Source organism: Neovison vison, chromosome 11, assembly GCF_020171115.1.
Source record: "Neovison vison isolate M4711 chromosome 11, ASM_NN_V1, whole genome shotgun sequence".
NCBI classification, from domain to species: Eukaryota; Metazoa; Chordata; class Mammalia; order Carnivora; family Mustelidae; genus Neogale; species Neogale vison.
In genome coordinates this window covers 623295-641336 of record NC_058101.1, presented here as the reverse complement: position 1 = coordinate 641336, position 18042 = coordinate 623295, and the positions used below count along the sequence as shown (strand labels likewise).

At 39.9% G+C, this 18042-nt stretch overlaps 1 protein-coding gene across 11 annotated transcripts in view; it reads right to left on the bottom strand.

The window, feature by feature from the left end:
* SEC31A (SEC31 homolog A, COPII coat complex component) overlaps positions 1-18042 on the bottom strand; it is an 81887-nt gene that overhangs the window by 38609 nt on the left and 25236 nt on the right. For 9 of the 11 annotated variants that reach the window (XM_044224689.1, XM_044224690.1, XM_044224691.1 and 6 more), the window contains exons 9-16: positions 17757-17918; positions 17411-17563; positions 11127-11354; positions 10017-10091; positions 8661-8699; positions 8093-8170; positions 5485-5560; positions 4889-5067 (exon numbers count right to left, since the gene is read on the bottom strand). In XM_044224689.1, the coding sequence (XP_044080624.1) occupies positions 4889-5067; positions 5485-5560; positions 8093-8170; positions 8661-8699; positions 10017-10091; positions 11127-11354; positions 17411-17563; positions 17757-17918 (990 nt within the window). The remainder of the gene's footprint in view (positions 1-4888; positions 5068-5484; positions 5561-8092; positions 8171-8660; positions 8700-10016; positions 10092-11126; positions 11355-17410; positions 17564-17756; positions 17919-18042) is intronic. The other 2 variants (XM_044224692.1, XM_044224700.1) reach the window with 1 other exon arrangement.

Genomic DNA, 18042 nt, shown 5'->3' with positions numbered 1-18042 from the left:
AGTACTTAAATATATGAAACAATTAATAAAAGTATCAAAGAACTAATTGATAATAACACAAAAATAGAGGGGGACTTCAATAACCCACTCACATCAATGGACAGGTCTAAACAGAAAATCTAAAGGAGACAACAGCTTTGAATGACACACTGGATCGGATGTCAGAGGAGTAGGAGGAGACTTAACAGATATATTCAGAACATTCCACCCTAAAACAGCAGAATACACATCATTTTCAAGTGCACATGGAGCATTCTCCAAAAGAGGTCATATATTAATTAGGTCACAAAACAGGACTCGACAAATTTAAAAAGAATGAAGTCATACTATGCACCTTTTCCAAGCACAATGCCATTAAACGGTAAGTCAGCCACAAGAAAAAAATCTGGAAAGATCAAAAGTCCCAAATACAAGGCGGTTAAATAACATGCTACCAAACACCGAATGGGTCAACCAGGAAATGAAAAAATAAAACAAGTATGTGGAAACAAATGAAGATGGAAAACACAATGGTCCAAGAACTTTGGGATGCAGTGAAATGGTTCTAAGAGGGAAGTATATAGCAATACAGGCTTACCTCAAGAAGCAAGAAAAATCTCAAATAAGCAACCTAACTTTACACCTGAAGAAACTAGAAGAAGAAGAAATGGAGCCTAAAGCCAGAAGAAGGAAGGAAATAATAAAGATTAGAGCAAAAATCAATGATATAGAAACTAAAAAAAGCAATAGGACAGATCAATGAAACCAGGAGTTGGTTCTTTGAAAACATTAATAAAACTGTTAAACCACGAGCCAGACTTCTCAAAAAGAGAAAGGACCCAAATAAATAAAATTACAAATGAGAGAGACGAAGTAACAAACACCACCACAGAAATACAAGCACTTATAAGAGAATATTATGAGAGGGGCACCTGGGGGGCTCAGTGGTTAAGCCTCTGCCTTTGCATAGGTCATGATCCCAGGGTCCTGGGATCGAGCCCTGCATCAAGCTCTCTGATCATCAAGGATCCTGCTTCCCCCTCTCTCTCTGCTTGCCTCTCTGCCTGCTTGTGATCTCTGTCAAGTAAATAAATAAAATCTTTAAAAAAAAAAGAAGAATAGCAAACTGAATTGAACAATACATTAAAAAAGTCATTCATCACAGTCAAGTGGGATTTGTTCCTGGTTGCAAGGATGGCTCAATATTCACAAATCAATCAATGTGATATATCACATCAGTAAGAGAAAGGATAAGAAGCATTTGATCCTTTCCACAGATGCAGAAAAAAGCATTTGAAAAGGTACATCCATTCATGTTAAAAACCCTCAATAGGGGCGCCTGGGTGGCTCAGTGGGTTAAAGCCTCTGCCTTCGGCTCAGGTCATGATCCCAGGGTCCTGGGATCGAGCCCCACATCGGACTGTCTGCTCCGCGGAGAGCCTGCTTCCTCCTCTCTCTCTCTCTGCCTGCCTCTCTGCCTACTTGTGATCTCTGTCTAGCAAATAAATAAATAAAATCTTAAAAAAAAAAAAAAAACCCTCAATAAAGTAGGTTTAGAGGGAACATTCCTCAGTAAAATAAAGGCCATATATATGAAAACTCACAGGTAATATCATCCAAAATGGGGAAAAACTAAAAGCCTTTCCTCTATGGTCAGGAACAAGACAGGGATGTCCACTCTCACCACTTTTATTCAATACAGTACTGGAAGTCCTAGCCTCAGCAATCAGACAACAAAAAGAAATAAAAGTCATCCAAATTGGCAAGGAAGAAATCAAACTTATACTATTTGCAGATGACATGATACTCTATGCAGAAAACCCAAAGATGGGGTGCCTGGGAGGCTCAGTGGGTTAAAGCTTCTGCCTTCGGCTTGGGTCATGATCCCAGCATCCTGGGATTGAGCCGCACATTGGGCTCTCTGCTCAGCGGGGAGCCTGCTTCCCACCTTCTCTCTGCCTACTTGTGATCTCTGTCAAATAAACAAATAAAATCTTAAAACAAAAAACAAAGACTCCACCAAAAACCTGCTAGAATTGATACAGGAATTTAGTAGCCACAGGATACAAAATCAATGTACAGAAATTGGTTGTAGTTCAATACACCAATACTGAGGTACTAGAAAGAGAAATTAAGGAATCAATACCATTCACAACTACACCAAAAATAATACAATACATACAGGAATAAACCTAACCATAGAGGTAAAAGACCTGTCCTCTGAAAACTATAAAACACTGATGAAAGAAACTGAAGATGACAAAAAGAAATGGAGAGATATACCATTCTCATGGATTGGAAGAACAAATATTGTTAAAATGTCTACACCACCCAAAGCAATTCATACATTTAATGTAATCCTTATCAAAATACCAACAGCACTTCCACAGAGCTAGAACAATAATCCTAAAATTTGTATGGAACCACAAAAGACCCCAAAGAGCCAAGGAAGTCTTGAAAAGAAAAGCAAAGCTGAAGGTATCACAATTCCAGACTTCAAGGTATATCACAAAGCTATAGTCATCAAGATGTATGGTACTGGCATAAAAAGATATACAGATCAATAGAATAGAAAACCCAGGAATGAACCTATAACTATATGGTCAACTAATCTTCAACAAGACAGGGAAGAATATCCAATGGCAAAAACAAAAAGTCTTTTCCACAAATGGTGTTGGGAAAACTGGACAGCAAAATGCAAAATAATGAACCTGGGCCACTTTTTTACACCATGCGCAAAAATAAATTCAATATGGATGAAAGACCTAAATATAAGGCAGGAAACAATAAAAATCCTAGAGGAGAACACAAGCTGTAACCCTTTTGACATAGACTGCAGCAACTTCTTTCTACATATGTCTCCTGAGGCAAGAGATACAAAAGCAGAAATAAACTATTGCGACTCCATCAAAATAAAAACCTCTGCACAGCGAAGGACAATCAACAAAACTAAAAGGCAACCTATGGAATAGGAGAAGATACTTGCAAATAACATATCTGATAAAGACTTCATACCCAAAATATATAAAGAACTGATATAGCTCAACAACTCCCCCAAAGTAATCCAATTAAAAAATGGGCAGAACATATGAATAGACGTTTTCCCAAAGAAGACATAAAGATGGCCCACAGACACATGAAAAGATGCTCAACATCACTCATCACCAGGGAAATACAGATCAAAACCCACAGTGAGATCCCACCTCACACCAGTCACAACGGCTAAAATTAACAACAAAGGAAACAACAGGTGTTGGTGAGGATGTGGAGAAGGGGAACCCTCCACACTGTCTGCAGGAATGTCAGCTGGTGCAGCTACTCTGGAAACCAGCATGGAGGTTCCTGAGAAAGTTGGAAATAGGGCTACCCTCTGACCCAGCAATGGCACTACTGGGTATTTACCCAAAGATAACAAAAATACTGATTTGAAAGGAGAAATGCACCCTGACGTTTTAGCAGCATTATCCACAACAGCCAAATCATGGAAAGAGCCCAACTGTCCCCTGACCGAAGGTGGGATAAAGAAACGGAAGACGACTCAGCCATTCAAAGGATGAAATCTTGCCCCGTGCAGTGATGGGGACGGAGCTGAGGAGTATTATGTTGTGCAGAACAAGTCAGAGAAAGACAAATACCGCAGGATTCACTCACATGTGGAATTTAAGAAACAAAACCAATAAGCAAAGGGGAAGAAAAATGGGGGGGGGTCAAACCAAGAGACTCTTAACGACAGAGAACAAACTGCTGGTTACCAGAAGGCAGGCAGAGGGGAGGAATGGGCGAATGGGTGGTCGGGATGATGAAGTGCACCAGGGGCTGCGTGGAAGCGCCGAGTCCCCCGAGTCCGGCATCACATCGTATGCTAACTAACCAGAATTTATAGCAAACAAACAAACAAAAAAAGCAAAGAAAAAAACGACATTCCAGGGCAAGGGAACACAAGGTAAAAGGTCCCAAGGGAGAAAGGAGCACATAGGGTGTCTGAGGAAATGAAAGGCAGACAAGTGTGGCTGAAAGAGAACAGGGGAGGGAGGGACAGGAGATAAGGCAGCAGAGGCTGGCAGCAACCAATGCTGACGGGACTGAGCACCAGGTGACTTCCACAGAAATAAATCTAGCAACATTAAGCAGGGGCTTGAAAATATTCAGACTCTCTGCACCAAAAATTCCTTCCCTAGGACTTACAGCCTCATTCAACAATTAGAAATCACAGAAAATCCCCTTGCACAACAAAGATGTTTATCTTTGTTATGTGAAACTGCCTAAACTAAGAGAAATAATATATCCTTATTAAAAAACCTTATAGAGCAATAAAAATTTTTTATAAGAATCTTTAATGAAATGGTAAACCATTTACAATGTAAGTGGCAATATCTACAAGCAAAACTACTCACATACACACATATGTGGTCCTGATCCTGTTTTTAAAAATTCTACAAATACATAGAGGATTCAAAGGATATATACCAATTTGATGGAAGAATCAGAATTTTAAAATTAACATTTTTATCTTTAAATTTTTCTATATTCCAACTTTTCTACAATAAAAAAATGAAAAGTACTTATCATTTAAAAAGTTACATACAGGATGGGAGGTTGGGGTACCAGGTGGTGGGTATTATAAAGGGCACAGATTGCATGGAGCACTGGGTGTGGTAAAAAAATAATGAATACTGTTATGCCAAAAATAAATAAAAAATAAATTAAAAAAAAAAGTTACATACACGAAGTACAAAAAATAAAAACGGTAACAGTGCCAAACTATCAACAATAACTATTCCCGGTGCAAGGAACTATGAGTGGGTATTTGGTCTGGACTGTTCTCTGCATTTCAGTTATCTTTAGTAAGGCTGTATTGCTTTTATAATTAAGTAAGTGTTATAGTTTATCTATTTTTAAAATAACATACCCTGGTAATTTTGCTCCGGGATTTTGCGAAGTATTTTTTCTGTGTTTGAGCCAGGAGTTCTTGTCCACCTGCTATGGCCAGTATAATGGCATCGGCCATGCGGTTGTCATGTAAACAAAGGTCAACAGCGCTCTCAAAGTTACCCGTCAGCAAAGCCTGAGTAATTAAACCATCAATATCTGCAATGAGAAAATAATACACCCAAGTTAAATAAAGTTTTTGTTACAAGAGAAAATCCTACATATATCAGTTTTGGCATGCACACACAAACGGAGAAAACAATGCTAATTTCTGAATATTACCAGTGGATTAATTTCTAACAAAAGTTTTTGAGGTCTATGGAAACATACTGAGATGCATGTAAGTAAAATAACACATTTTTCAGATTGTTTACACGGGAACAACAGAGACTGTTACACAGTTCTTTTATCATATAGATGTCAGAACACATCACTAGCTCCAAGAGACCGATTACACACACTAAATAACTGAGTTCTTCTTTTTCCCTCTACCACTTGGGATAAAACATCTGTAACCTAAACTTAGGGATTACTTGCTTTCAGATTGCTAAAAACCAAAATGGAATAGGTACTTACCCCCACTGATGGAGATGTTAAATGTTCCTCCTGCTGACGGTAGAAATTCAGACTCCTGTTTTCCCTCTTTAATGCACTGAAGAGACGGACAGGACAACAATTTAGCCAGAATGAAAGTGGAATAATTTAGTGCCAAACAAGATTTACATATAACTATTCACCTATTGACTAGATGACATGCCGAGTTACTCCAGAAAAGTTCTCAGATCCAAGATTTTCCTAAGTATTAACTCCCATGATACAATCATAAATAAAATACAAGGTTATCAGGAATAATGTTTAAAAAAAAGCCTTAAGGTACGTATCTACTACCGGTAGCTCAGAAATTACTGAAGAAGCTGTTTTCATAGACACTTCAAGTAAGAAAAGCTTGAGACATGCAGAATACATGTTTCTAATTTCACCATATTTAGACTTTAAATGAACCCTGCTGCTATACATCTAAAATTTCCTGTGTGTCTCAGAATTTCTGTCCAATCATTAAGGTTAGTTATAAGGTCTTTTTATTTTAATTGAATCAGTCTTGAAAAAAAAAAACCACCTGGTACCCTTGTACAAATGCTATATAAAAGACTATATGGGAAAAAAAAAAGACTCTATGAACATGCTTAAATTCAATTGCAGATTTTGTATTCTCTGAAACTAGTCATAGCTGCAAGAGCAGGTTGGTGTGGTAAAAAGATACATAGTTCTGTCATAAACTTCTGAGACTACCCGTAAGATGGAATAAAAAGAAATCCTGTATTTTCTTTCTTTAGAAGAAAAGAAACATAAGGAAGGCATACTGCTGGCAAATAGTTTAAATGCTTTCTATGTATAAAAATTCATAAGAAGACAAAATTAAAATGTATCAGAGACTATAGAGAAATTTTTAAAGAAAAACATATCTGCAGTTCATGATCCCAGGGTCCTGGCATCGAGCCCCACATCGGGCTCTCTGCTCGGCAGGGAGCCTGCTTCCCTTCCTCTCTCTGCCTGCCTCTCTGCCTACTTGTGATCTCTGTCAAACAAATAAATAAAATCTTAAAAAAAAAAGAAAAGAAAAACATAGTTGTCTGGCACGAGATAAAATACCTATCTTCTCTGCTCATGTTACCTACTCATGTGAATGTAAGTGCCTAGCATGCGAAGTCTGGGGCATTTTTGGATTGGGGAATTTTAGTACAGGGCACAGCGTAGCATCATCTGTAAATAATGTTTAATGAGCTAATACTATTACAGGGGAATAACCATAACCTTAATCTTTCCCTAAAGAGAAGCATTCTAGAATTTTAAAGCTTAAATAAAAAAATTTAAGAGCTGAAGTTATTCACATTAAATTCACAATAAATAAATCAGACACTGATCTGATTATATTCACTAACTTACTAAAAAAACCTTTTCTTTTTTTTTTATTAACCACAGTTTTTAAAATTTGTCTTTGAAGAAACAATTAATAAACCCTTATTCATGGACTTCTGAAATACAAGGCTGAGAAAATGGGTTATTACATGCCAAGCATTTTCAATGTATAAACTACTGTGTCTCATAAATAAATAGCATCATCAAGGTAAACAGAATTTTATTCTAAAATACTCTGAAAGTACATACTGGTGACTACCGTTTTGTTAAGTACATATTATTCTGCTATTAATTTGTAAGTGTATTTCCAAATGGTCCTCTACTTGATAAAACATAGTTAGTCTAATTGTACATAGATGAAAGTACATTCCTTGAATGTATCCTACAATTCTGTATGGGTATTACCACAATTGGTTCAAATTTTTATAAAGATTTTACTCATATTCTTTATTCTCAGGTTAAATAAACATTAGATCTATTTCCATGGGAAGTGTTTTTTAATAATTATCTTGTGAAAGTCTAAATTTACTGATGAATTATTCTTATAACTTAGCTAAGGATTGTAAGAAACATTCCATAGTCAGGCTATCTCCATTATCAGAAAGAAGGAACGAGTCAAACATGAGATGAGAAACAAGAACTTGTTAATTAATTTTCCAAGAAATATAATTAGAAAGCAAGGAAAGTACAGAATTATTTAGTAATGGTTAAAAAACCCCAGAAAAACAAAAGGAAGAAAAATCAATGATACAACTCTGTGCTCAAGGACTCTTTTTAACTGTCATAAAAATTGTCAACAACAACTCATGTCACATTTCTCATGACAATCAGTAAATCATGAGAGTTTATTTAGTGAAAAATTCTATACCTGGATTCAGAGTTCAAGACTAATTTAGAAATCTCTGCCACTGCTAACTGTAAATACGAGGTGCAAAAAACATCAGCTTTCCATGCAACGTACGTGGATGTCTGAGCAAGATCTCCCTTCATTCTCACGCACTGATATCCATCTGACCAAATTAGGTCAATCTCATGTCAACTGTTAATTTTAAATCATATGGTCCAGAAGCTAGGTGAAAGAACTAAAGATTTCATAGACAATCCTTCTCCCAAACAAGTAAATAGACTCCTACCCCCAAAATCTCTAAGAAAACAATATATTCCAAATTCATTTTGGAACCGTAGTTAAGCAAATTTTCCGTATTTCCATGTGAGACGAACCAGCATCCCGTATTTCCCAGTGTCGTGAGAAATGAGAAATCAGTACCTCTCCCAGGAGCTGCTCTCCGGCAGCAGGGCTCTCCTCCCCATCACTCTGGGCGACTTGGTCAGAGTCTTTAAGAGCCTTTGGTACACAAAACAATTACAAGGGAAGTTGAAGAATGTAGCATTAAAAGAATATTAGTTACTAAGACAGACAAAAGACCCAACCAACAACACTCAGAGCTAGTTTCATTATAAGAAGCAACACTAGGTATATTGGCTTAAGAAATACTATTAGAGGAAAAGCAAAGAACCGTTACTGCTAAGACCTTTCCTTTTTTCCTATCAAATGTCCCCCAGGAACAAAGACCTTAACTTAAATATCTGAGCAGTCACTGATATTGTTTTTCCTCTTTTGCAAAATTCAAGTATCATCAAGAGAAAGGAATACTCTCTACCAGCTAAACTTACCTTATTTTAAAATGAGAATTCACTTATTCAACTACCTACAATCAGCATTTATTTTTACACTGTAAAGCAATAAAACAGACACATATCTGAAATTGCATTTCCTTCTGTGTTATGACCTAACACAAATTTTTGGAAGTAGCTATTTTTAAAGGCCTCCTTACCGCATTCGGTCCGTCCACTTTGCTCAAGGCCACAGCGATCTGAAATGAAAACAGCAACTCGCCTGCTATCCGGAACTCTGTGCAAGGCCCAGAGCACATGCCACCTCCTTCTCCCTCTTCACCGGCAAAAACCCACCGAAGTTCAGATTGGGAGCGTGTGTTTACGGAAAGAATAGAATCTGCTATTCCACCCAAACCTAAGCTCAAAGTAAGCATGTTTTCTTCTACTTTCTTTTAAATAACTATAATTAATTTTAAAAACTTCCTTCAAGTACTCGCTACGGAAAGAACTGCTATCGGAAGATTCTATCTTCTCATTTTTGCTATTAGGCATTGAGTAAAACCTTCACATTGACCTCTTAGAAACTTGTCAAAGTTAAAGCGCCAAGAAGTCCAGACTAATAATAAAGTTAAATACAACAAAATCGAAAGGCGTGAGCAAAGACACAGCCAACAAGCTGCAGGGCTGTGCGGTGCCGCCTTCAGCGGGCCGGGCACCCGCACTGCTCCGAGGACAGAGCAGCCGCGCCCCACGCGGCACGCGGCGACCAGCAATGCTACAGAAAACCCGAGTCGCTCTCCAGCAACAACAAAGGGCTAAGACAAATTACGCAAAGAATCTATAACGCTTCCTTCAAGGTTTCCTTCAAGAGGCAGAGTGTTTTTCGGGCTGCTCCCGTCAGTACCGTGGAAGGGGTAACGAAGCCTCTGGGGGAAGAAAGCTGTGCCACGGGAGGACGGCTTTCTCTCTTTAAAAGGGAATCTTTTTCTAAGTTGAAATGTTAAGTGACTCGGTTGGACCTTTGCTTATTCAGGTCCAGGACAGTATTTCGCCCTTGTTCCAAAATGTTTACTGGCTATCTGTCGGCTGCACAAACCGCACAGAGTCTGGGAATGCGGACGAAAGGCAAGAACGGCGAGAGCCGAAAGCTGGGCTCATCTGGACCAGGACTCGGCTCTTCCCCGCAGAAGCTGTAGTGAACACGGGGTGGGCTCTAACAGTTCCCTTCTTCTCTTCTCCGCCAGGGCCACTGTTGTGCACCCTCTTAAAACCTCAGTGTTACTTCCAGTGTTTGAAGCTGACAGCCTCTTCTCTTTCAAGGCCCAATTCTACCTGACACGACACAGCTCTTTAAACCGAATCTGGAGTCCAGGCGGTTCTGGCAGCTTTTAAATCCAGGTACAAGGTGGAATTTAACGATATGTACTTGGAACTCTGGCAACCAAACAAATTCTTATTAAATATTTATTGAATGACTTGAGATTGCCTGTACAGAAGTTTATAAAAAGAACATTTAGGCCACATAAATATTTTACTTGCATAAGCACAGCCCTTTAACTTCCCCAGAAATTTACCTTCTTTCCTAGGTCTTCTTTTCTGTATCCTAGAAGTTCAAGGTATTTTCCCCGAGAATCATCCTCAAAGTTTACCTTTAAAGAAGACATAATCTTGAAATACAGACATGTCTTTAGATTTTTAATTACCTGATCAAATTGCAAGTAGAATTATTAGAAATTATAAAAATTAAAGTCTACTAAAGTCTACTGTTACCAACTAAAGCTTTCTATATCTACTACGTAGAAGGCTCGCTGTAAGAAACATTCCCCCATAGAGTTTTCTTTAATAGTAGTGTAATCGTTATTAATTACCCTTGTCAAATAAAGCTTACTTTTATTTTACTTTTTAAGGAAGCTCCATGCCTACTGCGGGGTTTGAACTCACGACCCTAAGACCAAGAGTTGAATGCTCTACTGACTAAGCCAGCCAGGCGCCCCAAAGCTTACCTTTAAACTATAATTTCTGTAAATACGAGCGAACTGGCGTCCGATGGTTACAGGCATGCAAAACGCAATGCTCCACAGAACACTCAATGTCCTAAAACTCCTTCCCAAAATTAACGATTACAAAATATAAAATTCTGTAATTTCAGAATTTAATCTTACTGCATTTAAGATCTCTTTGGAAAATTTAGTATCAAGAAACAGACACTCCAGTGGAGGCAAAATGACCAACCAGAAACCCTATTTCCTCTTGTCATAAATGCAACTCGGTAAAAGGAGTGAGAAATGCCTCCAACCTCTCTCCCCTATGCTTTCCCTCTTTTCCCATTTTCCATAACTGGATCTACTAAAGAAATTAAATATCGTTTTTATTAAACTAAGCTCTGTGTTATAGCTTTAAGATAGGTTTGCCGAATGTTAAATATCTCCCATATAAATATAACTATCATGTCGTTTTTTACTTCTTAAAAAAGTACTTCATACTGGGCTCGTCAAAGCAGAGAGGGAAGAGCTCTTGACATAAAAATACGGTCACGTGCTCTTCATAAGGTTTCTTTAATCTCAAATCAGAAAACTCCTGAAATCACAAGCCTGCAATAATTTCTTTAATTAAGAACAGAACGAGAATATAATTGGGAAGAGTTAAATCTGCAGAAAATGAAACGGTTTTAATCTCAACTTTACCTTCAGAAAGGACCACACATTCTTCTCAAACTCAGTCTGAGAAGCCTCGATTTTCTTCTGACAGAAACTGACAAATCCCTGCGACCGCAGGACCTGCTGCAGCTGGTCCGACCGTTGCAGAAACTCCTCTTCGGTGACGACCTGACTGACGAACACGTGGTGGGGCGGCTCAGCTCCCTGCTGGGCCTGCGCTCTGCCGTTCTCAAAGGTAACCAGTTTGCCTCCGAACTGGAAACGGAACAAAGAACAAAGTCAGTCAAGGAGATGGCCCGCAAGTGTGCTTCCTGCAAAACCCGCTAATGGAAAAGAACTACGGCCTTGGTAGCTCTCGCTCTGGATAGAAGCAGCTGATACCGTCTCCCGTACCCCACGGTCTGACTCCAGCCTCCACTCCCTGTTGTTCTTCACACCACCTGCCTTCTAGAGAAAATGTTCTATTTACTGTGCCCCACAGTTTCTCACCTATTTGTTTTTACTAACTTGCACGACTCAACTTCATTTCTCTTCAAGGCCCGGGGAAATGCCACCTCTTCCACCTCATATCTGCCGTCAATACATTACAGATCTCTTTCTTTCTTTCTTTCTTTTTGAAGATTTTATTTATTTATTTGACAGAGAGCGATCACAAGCAGGCAGAGAGGCAGAGAGAGAGAGGAGGAAGCAGGCTCCCCGCTGAGCAGAGAGCCCGAAGCGGGACTCGATCCCAGGACCCTGGGATCATGACCTGAGCTGAAGGCAGAGGTCCAACCCACTGAGCCACCCAGGCGCCCCTATTAGAGATCTCTTTCGATTCAACTACTAGCTTATATGTATTTGCCTCCCCTCTGTTCTCGGCTCCAAGCTTTAAAGGGAGGCAGAATATGCCCCTCCAAAATATGCGTTCTGGCATGAGGACTACTCCAAGCCAAGGACTACCTGGAAAACAGCAGGAAAGAAGGGCATCCTGACCTCCTCTTTTCTTCCCAAAAGCTGGAGATAAAACTCTCCTGTGACAGCTGCCCTCTCTACACCAGGGGGAAGAAACATTCCTATCAGCAGAGGGGAAAGAAACCTGCAGAAACAGACCTGGTTAAGTAACATTACCTCCCTTTAGTCTCTCTAGATATTTGAGTTCCTTTTCCACCACGGCCATTCTTTGTCCAACCTAGTACATAAGCACGTAGATTTTGCCACTTGTTTGTGTTTTCATTTCCCCACGGGAGCCCAGGTGTGCAGAAAGCCTGTATGCTCTTCCCCTGTTAATCTGTCTTTATCAACTTAATTCTCAGGTCCGGGGGAAACTCTAGGTGCAAAGTTCCGCCTCTCCTATACTCACAGGGATTGTGGTTCTGTGTCTGCTTCATTCTTGTACCCAATACCTGCCTTGCACATAGCAAGTAAGCAGCTACTATCTGAATAGTATCTTCATTATATATCAATAATTATATATCAATAAATATGTATCAATAAATACAGGTAAAGGAGGAAACAGACGACCAAATATGGTTCTTTATACTCAGTCATTTTGGTACAAGGATTATTGTTTTTACATAAACTGAAACACCAACAAAGCATTAAGCACTCTCCTTAAGGAATTTAACCTGAGAATAAAACTGGGTACAACAGGCATTTGTAAGCTCTAAATGAGCAGCAGATAAGACTACAAAACTTCACAGAAGGGCAAAACTGCTGGGTCTCCCCACGTTTTAGGGAAGTTGGTGAAAACTGCAATCCCACCCCAGTAACAAAACCCAAACTGGGTTTCACAGGAGGATTTCACAAGAGGCTTATTCACATCCTTGGTTCTAGGTAATAATATTACACCATTACATAATCACAATAATGCAAATGCCATGTCAATTAACTGAATTCACACTGAAAAACATATAAAAAGGAAAAAAGAAAGGAGCATTAAAAAAATAATGTAAGTGCTGCTTGTTAGTCATCATTTTTTCAAACTGACCAAAAGAAAACTTAAATATTGGTACTGAACACAATAAAAAATTTTTTAAAGTCTTAACAGTATAAAAACAATGTACTTTACAAAAATTGGCAAAAGTAAAAAATTTGGAAGTGGAAAAAACTGGAAAACTGGAAGGAAGTCTGTAAGTGCACTAATCCATTACTGCAGAGAAGAGACTCAATTCGTACTACAGGACGTTGATAAATCGACACTCGGATGTTCAGGTAAATTATTTACATTCATAAAGATAACCCTAAAGACAACACAACTTCTGAAACTTCACTGGTAACCGAAAGACACTGGAGGGGCCTCGGACATGCTACCGCTCATGTGCACAGAGGGCGTTTTCCTCGCACTGTGGAAGAGGAACCAGCAGAGGAGGAAACCCGCCTGCCCTTCTGTCCCTCACGCTGTCCTCGGGGAGGACTGACTGGCATCCTTCGGGGAAGAGACGCAGCAGGCTCACTCACGCCAGCCCCTCGGCACTTTTTACAGCTGTCTCCCCGCCTAGACAATCGTGGATTGTCCCCTGTGGATCGGCCGCCTGCACCTTCAAGGGAAGGCCAAGAGTACCGGATTTGCCGCCTACTACAGGGGTGAAGCTACACACACGCTTACGAAGTCCGACCCTGGGGACGGAGCGGCCAACAGAAGGCCCAGCTCTCCGGAGAGCACGGGCTAGCTTGTTACCAGGCCGCGGCGGCTGTGCGGCTGCGCTAGAGCCTCCGTGCCCGCCTACGGCCGCACTGGAGCCGCAGAACAGCAGCAGATCTCTGTCTCTCACGTGGTTCTAAACACGCACGGGTAAGAAAGAAGAGTGTTATTTACAGCTTTACAATACTCCAGGACCGGCCGGAGGAGAAGGGTGAATGCGGATGCAAAGACGGTCACTCCTCACTCATAAGACATTGAAATACAAAGGGAACATCTCCTGTCTGTCAGGGACCAGTTCAGGCACTGGAACGTACCTGAAAAACAGTCTGTCCTCAAGAAGCTTATTTGACAGAGAGAGAGAGAGAAGCAGGCTCCCCGCGGAGCAGAGAGCCCAATGCGGGGCTCAATCCCAGGACCCTGACAGGATCAGGACCTGAGCCAAAGGCAGAGGCTTAACCCCCTGAGCCACCCAGGCACCCCTGCACACAGTTTAATAATAATAATTGTTTTAGTTACTTAGGGAAGGAAGGAACTAACTGGATGAATGGTTAGTATTCAGTAAAAAAAAAAGGAAAGTCACAAACAAAAGAAAAGATTCCAAAGCAGGAGTACACAGAGTAAAGTAAACAAGAGGGATGAGAACATTAATTAAATCCAAAGAATGGATTTATGAGTGACATAATCAAAGGTCTCTTTTAGGAAGACCAGACTAGACAGATGTAGTATAGATTAGGGGAACAGACAAGTTACAATCATGTAACAGTTCAGTGTGAGAAGACGAAGAATTAGGCAGAGTTAACAGCCAAGTAATAGAATTAAACCCAAGAGATTTATAAGGAGAGCAGTGTCTGGACCTGAGGAATGAACATAAGAGGTCGAAAGAGAACTTCTGAGCCTGATTAATAGAAGAATGATAGCAAGCACTCAACAGTAACTGCAGAGGACATCATTCATTCAGTTTCAAAAAAGGTTTAAATATGCATAATTCTATGATGTATAAAGTTCTGTTATGATGACTGGGAAAATGAATAATATAAGCTTTTAAAATTTTTTATCTTTAATCTACTTAATCTACCCCCCAATGTGGGGCTTGAACTCATGACCTTAATATCAAGAGTTGCACGCTATACTGACTGAGCCAGCCAGGTGCCCCAAATAATGCAAGTTTAGTATCTTTGTTTTAGGCATTATTACCAAGGGACTCACTCTCATCGTTAGGTACAATAGGCATCTGATTAGACTGGCAGGAGAAGTGCTTCAAATCTTCGTAACTGTAAGATTAGCAAGGTTATTAATTCCTCTGTGCCTTTCTATTACAACATGGGCTAACAGTAGTAGCTATTTTATAGGCAGTTGTGAGAATTTAATGAGTTACACTATATGTAAAATGCTTAGAACAGTGGCTGGCACACTAATAAATAAAGTAAGTAAAAACATTTTAGCTATTAAAAAATACCCTTTAGCTACTAATATTAGCACAAATGAAGTTTTCTTGTACCTGTAGGTTGAATGAAGAATGTGACCCAACACTGGACAACAGACTGTTCTAGGCCAAACTTAAAAACAGTAGCGCAGTAAGAATATTTAGGAAAGGACTTTATCTCTTCTTTCTGGTTTGTAAGGACAGCCAGGGTTTTCTAAGCTGAAGTTCGAGGACATTAATATGGCAATGATATAGACGTAACACCAAAAGCGCGGGCAACAAAAGCAAAAATCGACAAATGAGGCTTCTGTGCAGCAAAGGAAACAAACAACGGAATAAAAAAGATACAGAATGGGAGAAAAATATTTGCAAATCATTCATCTGGTCAAGAGTTAACATTCAGGATATATAACAAACTCCGACACCTCAATAACAAAATTCCCAAACAACCTGATTAAAAAAAAAATGGGCAAAAGACTTGAACAGACATTTCTCCAAAGATGACATACAAATGGCCAACGGATACATGAAGAGATGCTCCACATCACTACTCATCAGGAAAATGCAAATCAAACCACAATGAGGTATCATTTCATATCCATTAGGATGACTGTTATGTAAACAAACGGGAAAGAACACTGTTACTGAGGATGTAGAGAAATTAGAGCCCATGCGCATTGCTGATGGGAGTAAAAAATGGTGCGGGAAAATGGGAAACTGTTTGGAGGTTCCTCAAAAAATTAAAAACAGAATTACCATAAGATCCAGTAATCCCACTTCTGTGTATATATCCAAAAGAATCAAAAATAGGATCTCAAAGACATAACTGCACACAAATGTTCTCCGCAGCATTATTCACACTAGCAAGAGGGGGAAGCAACCTTAATGTCCATTGATGGATAAATGCATAGAGAAAATGTAGACTATTATTCAGCCTTTTAGAAGTAGGAAATCTTGTCCTACACAGCAACATGGATGACCCTTGAGAACCTTATGCTGTGAGAGACAAAATAATCACAAAAAGACAGATATTACAGGATTCCATTTATACGAGGTATCTAAAGTTGTTAAACTCAGAAACGGAATGTAGAATGTGATTACCAGGGGCTAGAGAAGGGAAAAAGAGCAGTTGTTGTTTAATTGGAAAAGAGTTTCAGTTTTGTAAAGTAAAAAAGTTCTGGAGAGCTGCTGCACAACAAATGTATACAGTTAACATACTGTACTGCACACTTAAAAAGGGTTAAAATGGCAAGTTTTTTAAAAAGATTTTTTAAAAAAAGATTTTATTTATTCACTTGACAGAAAGAGACCATAAGTAGGGAGGTTGGTGGGGGGGTGCTCTCTGCAGAGCAGAGAGCCCAACATGGGGCTCGATCCCAGGAACCTGAGATCATGACCTGAGTCGAAGGCAGAGGCTTAACCCACTGAGCCACCCAGGCGCCCCAATTTTTAAGATTTTATTTATTTATTTGACAGAGAGACAGACAGACATTGAGAGAAGGAACAGAAGCGGGTGAGTAGGAGAAGCAGGCTTCCTGCTGAGCAGGGCGCCCCATGTGGGACTGGATCCCAGGACCCTGGGACGATGACCTGAGCCGAAGGAAGACGCTTAACGGACGAGCCACCCAGGCGCCTCTAAAATGGCAAATTCTACGCTACATGTTTTTTTACTATAAAAAAGAAGAAATTGGCAATTTTAAAAAGTTAGAAGGGGACGCCTGGGTGGCTTAGTTGGTTAAGCAGCTGCCTTCGGCTCAGGTCATGATCCCAGCGTCCTGAGATCGAGTCCCACATCGGGCTCCTTGCTCTGCAGGGAGCCTGCTTCTCCCTCTGCCTCTGCCTGCCTCTCTGTCTGCCTGTGCTCGCTCTCTCTCCCTCTCTCTCTGACAAATAAAAAAAAAAGAAAAAAAAAAGTTGAAGGAAGGAAGAATACACAGATATACCTTCCTCCAAAGAAAAAAAGAAAAAAAGACTGAAGTTTAATAAGAGGATGGACAGGGTAAAGGTTGCACGAGAATGTAAATGTGCGTAATGCCACTGAACTGGGCATTTCTAAATGGTGAACATGGTAAATTTTATGTCCTCTATATCTTACCACAATTTAAGTAAAAAAAAAAAAGAGAAGTTCCCATTTTTTCTGAGAAGCCACTTTGAGTGAGAAAAACTTAACACATCTCAATCCTCTTGCACCTGAGTGACCCTCTAAGAGCACTTTACCAAGAGAAGTCCTCTGCGCTGACCAGCCGCAGAAACGAATGCACTTACAGAAAAGGAAGCTCCAACAGGCCTTCGGGTCCACTTGGGTGGCTTCTTGAGAGGCAACACTATGTTATGCTGAGCCGTCTGCTGAGGAATCTGCAATGGAGGAAGGGGCTGTCCTGTGCCAAAGGGATCAAGATTCCCAAAGGACGATGAAAGCTAAAAAACATAATTACATGAGAATTTGTAACTTATACAAGATTGTTGCATGTTTTCAAGTCATACCCATGAAATATTTTTATCATGAGCATCCAATTAATCAGTAGCCCTGAACATAAAGTCATCTTCAAATCATTAAACAAGATGGAATTTTTCAAGTGTTGTAATTGAACATTTTAACACTTTGTATTACCTTGTCGACTTGTTTCTGCCTTAAGCCGTCTGCACTCCCACCCATGATGGAATACACGCTGATCCGCCCGTCAAAGGAAGCCGCTGATAAGACAGCAGGGTTTCTGGGACACCACTGAATGTCAAAGCACCACTGTGTGTTGGTGGGAAGTTCATACAACACCTAGGCAACGACAACAAGGGTCAGAAAACAGTAAAGCCACTCGACACCCAAAACACGTGAATGAGCGTGATCCATGTGCGCAGCTTAATGAAACACTTCCTTTTAGAAAGTTTGTTGAACCAGG